We start from the raw sequence: 13,200 nt of genomic DNA on the forward strand, positions 1-13,200 counted from the left end.
TGTTTAAGTTAAAATGATTTTATTTGTTTTAAAAAACCATTGGCGAGTGTAGTGGCGCACACTTGTAATCCCAGCATTCAGGAGGCTGAGACCAGAGGGTAGCCGTTTTGCCGACAGCCTCAGCTACTTAGTGAGGCCCTCTGCAACTCAGTGAGACCGGTTTTAAAATAAAGAATAAAAAATAGGGCAGGGGGTGTATGTAGCTCGGAGGTCAAATGAATCTGGGTTCCATCACCAAACCCGTAAAAAAAAAAAAAAAAAAAAAAAAAAAAAAAAAAAAAAAGTCATGCGCAGTTGAATTACATTTTCTTTATTTAAACAAGAACATATTAGATGGCTTTGTCCAACAGAAAACTTGGAGAAAATCTGGTCAATTTTTTCTAATTCTAATTCTTTTCTTCTTTTTTTTGGTGGTACTGGGAGTACTGGGGTTCCTGGAAACCCTTCTACCTCCGGGCTACACTTCCAGAACTATTTTTATACTTTTTTTATTTGGAAACAGGGTCTCTTAAGCCAGCAAGGCTGGCTTGGAACCTCTGCGGTCTATGCCTCCCAAGAGTGGGGATTACAAGCGTGGGCCACCACGCCCTGTACGTCCTGCCTTTTAAAGTTATGATTTTTAGGTGTCATAAATTGTTTTCTTCATATATCAATACATGACAGCAGCACTGGCTATTGGTAGGCTGCAGTGAGTTATTTAAAGTAAAGGATCTAACACGTAGCATTAAATATCTTTTTTATTTTTAATCATACATCATTTAATGTCAACCTTAAATATGAGTCTTAGGAGAGGTTTTCTTAATAATGATTTCCCTATAACAAATATTATTTGGGGTGTCTGAAAATATGTTATTAAAAGTGATATATAAGTAGGCAAATATAGGAATTGATATTTTCCATCTAAATAGAAATTTTCTAACCCAGGGATCCCCAAGAAAAATTAAATAAGTAAATGAACATTTATAAATTAACTAATATCCAATTTTCCTCAAATTATTTACATGTAATTTTTTCTTCATTTTATTTTTATTTATTTTTAAATTTTTTATTGATGCATTGTAGTCATACCTCTTAATGGAGTATAAGATGGTAGAGGCATACATGCATATATCACCCAATTAGCCCTTACCAAACACTCACCAAATTCCCTCCCCCTCTCTCCTCCTCATGTTTGGCTTAGTGATTGATTTTGATATCTTTGTTAATGTACATCCTGTACATTAGGAAATTTCCCTATTCTTCCTCCCCTCCCCCTCAATTAGATAGCCTTATTTGGTCATTTGTCTACAAAAATGGGAGGTGTTTTAAGAACCCTAATTAAGGGGAAGTTATTGCACATTGTTTTCACTTTTAAAATTTCACTGCTGTCATCTTAATTATAAAAGCACCTAAAATACACATTATATTCAGATATAAAACCATCATGGATTAATAGCTAATATCATATGTTTAATATTTTCCTTCCAACCCAAGTTTCCTGTGTTTGTAAGTGTCATTGTATTTCCAGATACAATTCTGTTTTGTAGAATTGCTGCATGAAATTACAAAGAAATGTTTTAAAAACTTGCCTGAAATCCAAGGAGCTTTTCACTAGGCTTAATGTGCCTCTGAAATTCACATTCTACTGGCTGTATCACTTTGATTCCATCTTCATAAAAAACATAGAACATGTTTCCAATTCCCAGACCTTAGAAATAAAAAAAAATTAAAAGTTCAAAATATTATCAGAAAAATTTACAACAAAAACTCAGTACCCCTCATATCCTTATCAGGAGCTCAATTCGTGAAATTGTGTTAGTTGATAAAGCTAACCATAAGTGACCTTTACTGTATACCAGAGTTACTTTATGATATTATGCAGTCATTCTATTTCATTCTTTCTGACATGCAATTCATATTTGTTTAATACAATTCAATAAATGATTCATATATTTTAATAACTATAAATGGAATTATAAATTCTGCGACACATAGCTTATGTTGGATACCTTCTCCACTTAATATAGATATTGATTAAAGAATAAAAGTAATTGCTGAAGAATCGAATTTATTCTACTATTTTTATTAGCATTCTCTGAGGAAAATTAAAGTTCATTCTTTGTGTGAGTCTAGTTCATATACATATTTTTGAAACAAAAAGACCAAGGGTACTAGATTTTAGAAAATATATATTTTACTAAAATAATTTTTTGGCAAATCATCCTACATAGAATATTTTGATATTAGTTTTTATACTGGCAAATTCAAGGTCTTATTTCTGTAGTTTAAAATAAGTTAATTTACGTTCACTGAATAATCTCAGTGTAATGATGTAAGCCATGCTTTTAATTTTTCCCACTATGTATCCAGATGTGTGGCATCTCAGGAATTCATATTCCTTATTTTATACATTTTTACACCTAGTAGATACAGGAGGCCACATGACTATATCTGGGATATAGTTGGTGTAGTTGGATAACTAATGCATGAGTCTAGAAAGTTTTGCATATTAATATGCACCTGCCCTATTGTTTCCCCTGCTTTGGCTCTGATCCAGTGTGCTCAGCCCTAAGCCCACTTAGTTTTCTTTTTCTGTTCCTCACCTGCATAGACTCTTTCTCCAGTTGTACTTGATTTGCTCAATCAAACTCATTCAGCCTAATTATATCTTACTTAATTCAATGACAGCACATAATCTTTGAAAGATGAGGGATAATATTGAAATTTGATAATTTGAAAAGCCGAACAATTGTTGCTTAAAATGTATAAATGCTAAAATATCTCTAAAAAGAAACATAATTTACTTAAGTACACAAAATTTCCCCTGCATAATATTATTTGAGACCACCCTCAAAGATCATTAAGTCTAGACTCGGGTTTTGCAGGGATCATTAATTCAAACATTCAATCATCCAGAGATGATTGCCATAAAGTTTATTGATAGGAACAAACATTTATTTGTTGAACTTAAATCATGTTTAATCTTGTAAATCTGCTCATTGTGAATACAACAGCAACAAATTTTGGTCATCTAGCCAGGCATCTATTTATTCTAATAATTTAGAGGGAGATATACTCCAAATTAATTATGATTAATTATGATTTAATGGTATTCATGAGTAGTGTTTTTACATTTTTATAGCATAAGAAAATATTTCAATCTAATAATACATGTACATTTTAAATGGTTCAAGAATGTTTTCATGTCTTATTATTTTTATAACTAATTTACAGTACTCATATTTTAATAGATGTAGTCTTTATCACTTAATTAGATATTATATTTCCAGACAACATTGCACTTAAGATGGGACATTCCTTAGCAGTAGCAGAATTGGCAAGGATTAAATTCAGGGCACAATTTTCACAAAATAAAATTTATTATCTGCCAGCTGTTATTTATAACTATAGTTGTACAAAAGAACATAAATTTTATGCTCAAATAATAAAACTAAAAAAACTACTAGTGTTCATGTAAAAATAACTTACTTTTATTAGTAAAGCCTACATGTAAACATTAGGATGGGATTGGCATATTTTTACATCAATAACTCTCAATTTAACATTATTGGCTCCTGAATATTATTGTTGAAACTTATGAACATAGCCAAATTGTTACATGGTATCTGATTTTCAGTGCCAGTACTTACTATGTTTAATGTATATTTCTCATTTTTAAATGAATATAATTGCCCTCTCTCAGCTCCTAAGAATTTATGCTCTATAATCATAAATTTCAGTGTGTTTGAAACTAATAAAAACATAGTTCACACTGTTTGCAAAATTTCTTAAAATATTGCCCTCCCTCATGCCTCTGAATACTTTTATCTGTTTTTTTTTCATTTTTTTTTTTTACCATTTTTTGTGCACAACAGTCAGTGGGATTCCACAGTCATTTGTTGCACTAAAATTTCAGAGCCATACTGTATTTAAAAAATCTCCTAATCTATCCAAATCTGTATTTGAAATCTCAGAGTTCATTTTCTTACTTTTATATGATCTACAAAATTGGCATTTCTATATAGGATAAACTATTTTTGCAGGTTACAGGTTTTAGATGAAAAACAAATATATCATCAAAACTGTGTTTTTGTTTTTTATTTGCTTGCATCCATGGAACATGTCTTTATATGAAAAATAAATTACAACAAAATACTGTAAATAAGCATGATAATTAATCATAACATAAATACTATGTACCTTGTTTATAAAGATAGAATTTTATCTATATCTTTAGAATTATCTGTGTACTTCTCCAATCCTTAACTGAAGGAGAAAATATTTTGCTATTTTTTTCTGTAATACGTATTTTTTCTTGTTTTGCTTAAATTTTGGCAACAGAGCCAAGTATAGTAGCAAACTCATGTAATCTCAATATTTGGGAAGCTGAGACAGGAGGACTGTGACCTGAAGTGGAGTTTACAGGTAGAATATTCCTGGGTTCAATCCATAGGATAAAAATAAATAAAAAAAAAGAAAAAATGTTACTTGACCATAAAATTCAGATGTTCCATCTTAAATGTGCTGCTTTAATAATGTACACATCTAAATTTATATTAAAATATACTCAGCACAGAAAAATATAAATTGTCTGAGAGATTGGAAATTGGAGACACCTGCATATTTCTATTTGGGCATTCATTAGTTTTATGTGTAAACAGAACAGTAATGTATTTGTGTAAATTCATCCATACTATTCAGTTTCTATATTCTCTATTTGTTGGAAGGAGGAATAAGAAAATGTTGCAAAGAGAGATAGACACCCTTTTTTCCATAGAGATGGTAATTACTTTACATGAACATTTGCATGCTAAATTTCAGTTTTCTGTGATATCCAATTTTAATTCCTTTTTTCATGATTCTGTTGAAAATTTAACTTTATTTTCTAGCAGGCCATTTTTCAGACTTGATCCTCAAGAGTTCTGCCAAGTCAAAACTAAAATGTCGTTCATCTTTGCTATCTCATTCTTACAAAGGTAAGTGCAATTTAAGACAGATTACAGAAAGTATGATGTCTGCCGGGCGTGGTGGCGCACGCTTGTAATCCCCATGGTTGGGAGGCTGAAACAGGAGGATTGCACCGGTTCGAAGCCAGCTCTCAGCAAGTTAGTGAGACCCTATTTCCAAATAAAATATTAAAAAGGTCTGGGATATAGACTGGAGGTAGAAAGACATTAGGAAGATTTGTAAATGAGAAACAATTTTGTTTGGTGTGGTGGCATATGCCTGTAATCCCAATACTTGTAACGCTGATATATAAGAGGAACACCAAACTCTCATGAGGTAATTTAGTGAGACATTGTTTCACAATAAAATAGGTTGAGGTCTAGATCAAAGGTAGAATACACCTGGGTTTAATCCCCAGGAAAACACACACCAAACACACACACACACTTGTGAGTCAGCTATTTTTTAAGTATATCTTTTCAAAATAATATGCTTTATGGCTTGGTGGTGCAAGTTTGTAATCCTAGCATTTGGGAGGCGGAGACTGGAGGATTGTGGTTCCCTGGCGGCCTCAGCTACCTAGGGAGGTCCTTAGTAACTCAGTGAGACCCATTTCAAATAATGAAAAAAATAAAAAATAGGGCTGAGGGTGTAGCTCCGAGGTACAATGTCCCAGGGTCTCATCCCCAGTATAATAATGATAATGATAATAAATAATAATAATAATACAATAAGCTATTTATAGTGATAAACACTGAGCTATCATGGCTTTATTTTTAATTATAAATATTGGTGCTAAAGATCAAGCACAAGGCCTTGTACATGCTAAGCACAATCTTTGCCACTGAGCTACACCTCAAAGACCAAATGGATTTTTTTTTTTTTTTGGCAGTATTAGGGATGAAACCCAGGGGCATTCTACCTCCAAGCTATACTTTCAGTCATATTTGTTGTTCTTTATTTTGAAAAAGGATCTCACTGAGTTGAAAAGGGCCTCACTAGCTGAGGCTGCCAGTGAACCATGATCCTCCTTGTAATCCTTCCCAAATGCTGGGATTACAAGTGTGTGCCACCACACCCAGTTTATATGGATATTTTCAACAAACTAATGTATTTTTTAATTCTGCATTAATTTTTACGATCTCTATATTGGTCAATAGAAATAAACCACAAAGACAAAATGCTCTTTGGGTCCTAAATAGTATGTAAAGTATAAAATCATCCCAAGTCTCTAGTGTGATAATGATGTTTCAATTCCACTTCTCCCTTCATTAATGAGTTGTGCTGCAGCACATTGCAAACATTTGCAATTGAAGGAAAGCTCTGCCATTCCAGTCGCATTAAAGATCTGGAATATGTGCAGACTGGTTTTTTTTTTATGTTTGTTTATTTACTTCTCATCCCTGGTGAAGACAGACAAATGTACTATTCTTTTCCAGGTCAATTGTTAATAGAATGGAGTACAGTGACTCTAGAAAGAAATCTATTTTGTTTTGTTTATCTTTCTATACAGAGAAAAGATATAAGAAAGAATTACTTGCAGTTTCATAAAAAATATTTCCCAGAGGATTTTCTAATCAATACTGAACCTTTAAATATAAGAAATGGACTCAGAACAAAAGTGGATGTAATGGCATTCTTATCCCAATCCTTTGGTGAGAAGTTGCTTAAAAAAAATCACTACTACTACTACTACTACTACTAATAATAATAATATGAGAGAATTAAAGGCAAAAAGGATTCAATGTTACACAAAGATAATTTTACATTGAAAATGGTATTTGTAACAATGGGGAACATGATATTTATGAACACTGACAAAGGATCAATATATATGTTAAAATATTGCACAATACTATAATTTTACTATTCATTATATGTTTACTATACATATATTATAAAATTTGTCAGTAATAAAATTTGTTAAATTTCTATTTATATTTTTAACCTAATAGCAAAAGGGATTTTTCAATGATACATTTCTTCTAGTGACCTAAATTATTATTCATTTAGGATTCATATTATAGTAAATAGCAAATTACAATTGTACAATGTGATGACTTGGTAATCAAAGGTACTTAAAATATTTTGTTGTTACACAAAATCTTTTCTTGGTTGTTGTTATATTTTTCAATTATATGTTTTTAATTATGGAATAAATTTCATTTTAAAGCTAAGGCATGGCATAAGCAATAATAGATTAACCACATTGCATTTTTTCACCTTAAATAAAAGACAGGAGTAGATTTTTGATACATGAATGTTCTTTGTATGCTAAAAACATCTTCATACACAGAGTAAAATTAAACCAGTGTACCTCAATAAGATCTTTATATTATGTTGAACTAAAATAAAATTTGCTTATGTGGGAAGCCTTGGTTCAATCACCAACACCACACATGCAAAAAAAGAGACTTGCTTATTCTTTAATTCTTACAAAGCAGTTTCTTGGGAAGTATTGTGCCAGGCTTTGTTATGGGGTCTAGTGATTTATGATGTACATACCATTTAATAAGTTAGGTATACTGGTCAGAATGCTATTACCTAAATCCAGTCTTTTAGAATAAGTAAGTATAAGAATAATAAGTTTTTCAATGAACAAAATGACTTAAATTTCTTTTAGTGTTCATATTTTCCAAAATACTATTATTGTTTGAGTTAATAACACAATCTAAAATAGTTATCCACTAAATAAATATTAGATGATACTTTAATAGATTAAATTCAATTATAAGACAATAAAATATTGTAGAAGAAAATAAATAGTGTGAATTTTAAAAATCATATAGTGAAATTGCTTTCCAAAGAATAATTTAGGCTTTACCCTTTTGCACTGAGAGTTTCTTTAGAGCAGATAGTAGATATTGTTTATGTTTGAATTTCCAAAGTATTCAGAGTATTTACATTTAATAGGCTCTTTAAAATATTAATCAACCAATGAATGAGACATTTCTTTTTTTGACACTTTCTTCCTGTATTCTTATAAACACAATGAGCAATAGAAAAGAACTGAAAGTAAAACAGAGAAATAGAGAACACTGTGTTCGAAGTTTAAATAATGTGTTAGGAAAAACATATTGAATTCAATGATATTTATTTAGATTATAAACTCCTAGCTAAACTAGATTTTGAGACTCATGTTTTAAAATTCATTTATATAATTATTAGCCTAAAATAATAATAGTTTCACACTTATGAATAAATCAAATAATTTTTTGTTTGGTACCAGAAATTGAACCCAGGTACATTCAAACTCCGAGCTACATCCTCAACCCTATTTTTAAATTTTTTTTATTTTGAAACAGGGTCTCACTAAATTGAGGAGGGCCTCATTATGTAGCTATGGCTGGCTGCAAACCTGTGATCTTCCTGTCTCAGCCTCCTATACACTGGGATTACAAACATGCACCACCACGCCCGGCTGAAATTTTTCAAAGTATTATCATTTTCATCAATTTTTGGCCTTAAAGTGCTTGAAATTCTTCATTTGGTTCTCTCTGGGATAAGTTTCTTTTGGCTGTGATAAAGATGCAAACACATAAATATAAAACATCTTAGTGCAGGCCAGGCGTGGTAGAGCACGTATGTACCCCACGCTTGGGAGGCAGAGATAGGAGGATTGCAGAGGTTGGAAGCCAGCCTCGCTGGTTTAAGAGATGTTGTTTCCAAATAAAATATAAAATAGGTCTGGAAGTGTAGCCCAGAGGTAGAAGGGTTCCATCCCCAGTACCACCAAAAAAAAAAAAAGAAATCTTAGTTCATATTTGTTATTATTATTCAGTTTTTCAAAAATGGCCATATAAATTTGTTTGGGAAGCTTTGTGCAGCTAATATTTCAATTAATTTCTATGAAATAATTAGGCAAACTGTTTGGATTCAATGATTCCTCAAGCTCATCTATTATCTTTCATCACCATTCCTACTTTTAGTAGACACAATAAGTTTTTATTGCAATGCCCCTCCAGTAACTGCAGAATAAAAATAATTTACAAATGTTTATGAATCATAATCAAATATCTTTTCTTTAACATACTTTAAATCTTAAGTAAAAATTCTGATGATAATTACACATGAAATTAAATTTTTCACATTTTCTCAAAAATATTTCTTGTATATATCTTAAAATTTCCTTAAAATATACTAAATAGTTATTTTAAGGATCATGGTGTGTCAACCAAAACCATGAAGAATAATAATATTATTCATACTGAAAATATAATTTCTAAAACTAACAGAAGAAAATGGTTTTATATAATGAATCTTAGTGTGATTTTAATCTATCCTAAGTCCTTCTATGTTTTTGAGAGTGACTTGAAGAATATTATTATACTACTGCTATACCTTGAAAGTTATTATATATAAATAATATTCTTGCCATTTTTTAAACAAATGCAAACTGTAAAGAAAATTTGCCTCACATCTTTATGTTGATTCACATATAACATATTTGCATGGAGAATGCCAATTTTATATAATATATTGTGTTAAAATATCTGGTTTATTGAAGTAAAATAATTCATCTCATTTTACTAAAAATAAGCCATCAAAGTCATATGTGAGGTAATTGACCTCTGACAGCCTTAGATATTGTATCTTCCATTTCAATGATATAATAAAATTAAATTCTAAAATGCAATATAAATATTTCATTTCTGTATATCTTACAGATAAATTATTGTTATTTTCAATAAAGGTTAAATTATGTGCAATCAATGTGCAATTTCCAAGAGAAATAGAAGGCAAGCATATAGTTACACCAGAATATAGTCAATAAGTCAGGTTTTTTAAGGAGCTTATACAAAAGATCCAAGAAGTTACAAATAGTAAGAGAAAAAATAGGTGGTATGCTTCAGAATTGAAAGCAGAAGTGACTGACTCCAGAATGAGCCGAGTCTTGGGACACTGGCTCTCCTTGGAAGCGCCAATTGGGTTCCTTTAGGATGCTCTAACTGGGGAAGAGGAAGTTTAAGATATATTGTGAAGATAATTTTGACCATTGCTCACCAGGAGTGCAGTTGAGGCTACAGACATTTGTGTCCTAAGATTTTAATTGAAAGACAATTGATGTGATTTGACTACATGAACAAACACATTATTTCCAGGTTATTTTGATTAAGTGAGAACAAAAAAATGTCATACAAAATGACTGTAGATACCTATTATTGAATGCAGGAACTATACTTATTTTTGAAATAGGATTGAAACTTAAAAAATCTGGTCAATTGCTATACATACTCTAATGGTAAGACTACATTTGAAACAAGGTTGTTTAAGTTTGTAACCTGCCTTCTTAAATAGTTTATTATGTTCCCTTGATAAAGCAGTAGATTTTATAATTATTCTTACTCATACTTAATGAAGGCTAATTATGTAAATTATCCTCATTGCAATTGCTTATATTTTTTGAACTAAATTTATACTTTTTGTACTTCAATATAGTGTAATGAAACTGTCTGGTTATACAGCAATAAAAATCAAAGCAATATCAAGTAAAAAAATCTTTAATAGTATCTTATTTGCATAAGAACATTAAAATATAATCAAATATAATATTGATTAAAAATATAAGATAAGGTAATAAGCTAGTGATAAATAAAAATCTAATACTATCAAGTAAAATAGTTGTAATAATATTAAAATCATTGAAATTAGTACCTTCTTCTCTCCATAATATGTTAGCTACTGCAGCATGTTAAAAAAGGAGAAAAAGAGAAATGAGTAAAACAGATGGCACAATAATATAAATAAGACAGAGTTCAAATTGTCTATGATAGAATATAAAAACATATACATGGCATTAGTAACACTGAATTCAATGAGCTGTTTTAAATTAATAAAACAATAAAATATTGGTGCACATTGGTATTGCTTTCTGAGAATTTCTTGATATAGCCAATTATTATTTAGAATAATTTTAATAGACAGAATATTTCATGCATCATTGAAAAGAACAGAATATTTAATTTAACTTTATTGAAATATATTTTCAGAACAAGCACTGGTCATTAAAACTACTTAGTTGACAATTTTCTTAAATTTACTCTTAAAAACTTTATAATATTTTAAATTCTGAACAATCAGTATATAATATTCCCCCAAACATAGAATATTACTGAACAAGAAAAATTCTTGCAGGATGTCAAACACAGAATGTTCTTATTTTTAAGGAATATATGTATTCACTGTATTAACTAGACAAAATGAAGACATATCTAATTATATATTGCTTGTTTCACAAAATACTGGACAATAGTTTTATAAATACTACATAGGAACTAATCAATAAAGAGTTAAACTATTAAGACAAAAATAAAGAAGAAATACAAACTAAAATATTCTAAAGGAAATGTTCATCTTTTTTACAATTTGAAGTAACACAAAATTAGTATATTTTAAATCAAAACCATATAAATAAAATGAAAATGTAATTAATCGAAAACTTTATAAACATCTAATTACTCTGAGTATTTTGATCATACCACTTTTTTTAACTCCACATGTACATTTTACAGAACTATGAAAGTGTCTAACACTCCTTACTTGAGACTTAAGTTTTTAGTTATGCAATTTTCAGAATCTCTTTTATTTATTTCAAAAGCAAATCTTTAAGAGTAAACATTTTTGTGATTTGAAGTGTTGATAATTTCTTAATAATATTTGATCAAACATATATGTGATGTATATATTTCTCCAAAATACTTTTGGTTGTTCTTATTATCCACAATGTGCTTGGAAAAAATATGAAAATAGTGCCAACATCTAGATGTAAGATGGACAAGTTCTGGTAGTTTCCTAAACATCAAAGATTTAATTCTCTCTATTGTGACAATCATTATATATTAAAAACATATACCTGATCATCATGTCCTATACTTTCCGCATATACTAGCTTGATTTACCAATTAAATCTATTCAATTAAAAAAGGACAGGTCTTATTCTCAAGAAGAATCTATAGGATTGTGAGAGCAAATAACAGTGGAAATAAATAGTTAAAACCATGTCATAGCTGACATAGAGGAGGAAAATACGAAGCCCAGCAAGTATGGAGAGGCAGAGGTTGGGTAACACAGACAACTTCACTGTGGTAGATATCCTCAAAGCCAAGGAGTATTACTCAAGCTTATTGAAAGATCTTGGGGAATAGGGATAGAGAGAGTATATTCTACACACACAAGTATATTCTACATAACACACACACACACACACACACACACACACACACACACCAAATATCTCAACAAAAACATATTAAAGAAATTTAATAAATATGGTATAATTGAAGGGTAAAACTGATAGAAAATGTAGGTAGAGAAATTTTTCATGGTAGAATTAGGTGTACACAATGTAAAAGAAGTTAAATTTTGTTCTGTGGACTCACTAAGAATTGAGCCATGAGTAGCCTTCATTCGTTCTCTGATTTTCAGGTAAAGGTCATGAGGCATATGTTTCCTCATATTTCCATCCATCTACTTAGTGAGCTTTATTATCAAGTGTGTGTCAGACACACATGCTTATAATCCCAGCATTCAGGAGGCTGAGATTGGAGGATTGTGGTTCTTGGACAGCCTAAACTACTTAGCAAGGCCCTTTGCAACTCAGTAAGACCTTGTTTCAAAAACAAAAAGACTAAAAAATAGGTTGGGGATGTAGCTCAGAGGTGAAATGACCCTGGGTTCCATCCCCATTACTATATATATATATATATATATATATATATATATATATATATATATAACAAATATATATATATGTATATATATATAAATATATATATAACAAAACTGTGGTTGTGTGTGTGTGTGTGTGTGTGTGTGTGTGTGCATGTGTGTGTGTGTGTATGGCAAAACTTTAAGGATAAGACATGTTCTCAATAAAACCACAAACACAATATGCTTCTTTTTATTTTTATTTATTTTTTGTTTGTTGCATTAGGGACATTCTACCTTAGAGCTACACACCCAGGTCATTTTAATTTTGTTGTTGTTTTATGAAGTAAAAAATTGCTAATATGCTGGGGGTCTTGCTGAATTGCTAAGGCTAGCCTCAAATTCACATTTTTTCTGTCTTAGCATCCCAAGCCTGAGGTTACAGACATGCACCACCATAGTCAGCTACAGTATGTTTCTGTAACACATCAGTGTCACTACTGGAAAAATGAAAGAAGAAAGAGAAAAAAGTTCCAACAGTATTAGGATTGAATTAACATATTTATAGTAAAAGCTTTACCATACAAAAAGAAAGTATTTCATTTTCAAGTTTTATTGAAAAACTTT

The 13,200-nt window shown here is 30.4% G+C and overlaps 1 protein-coding gene across 3 annotated transcripts in view; it reads right to left on the reverse strand.

The window, feature by feature from the left end:
* FSTL5 (follistatin like 5) overlaps positions 1-13,200 on the reverse strand; it is a gene marked incomplete at both ends in the record, with an annotated part of 758,080 nt that overhangs the window by 113,322 nt on the left and 631,558 nt on the right. For 2 of the 3 annotated variants that reach the window (XM_080697086.1, XM_080697085.1), the window contains 2 exons: positions 1,569-1,687; positions 10,582-10,608. In XM_080697086.1, coding sequence (XP_080553212.1) covers positions 1,569-1,687; positions 10,582-10,608 — 146 coding nt within the window. The remainder of the gene's footprint in view (positions 1-1,568; positions 1,688-10,581; positions 10,609-13,200) is intronic. The other variant, XM_080697087.1, reaches the window with a different exon arrangement.

The sequence above is a fragment of the Muscardinus avellanarius genome, assembly GCF_963383645.1.
Source record: "Muscardinus avellanarius genome assembly, chromosome: 6".
Lineage (NCBI taxonomy): Eukaryota > Metazoa > Chordata > Mammalia > Rodentia > Gliridae > Muscardinus > Muscardinus avellanarius.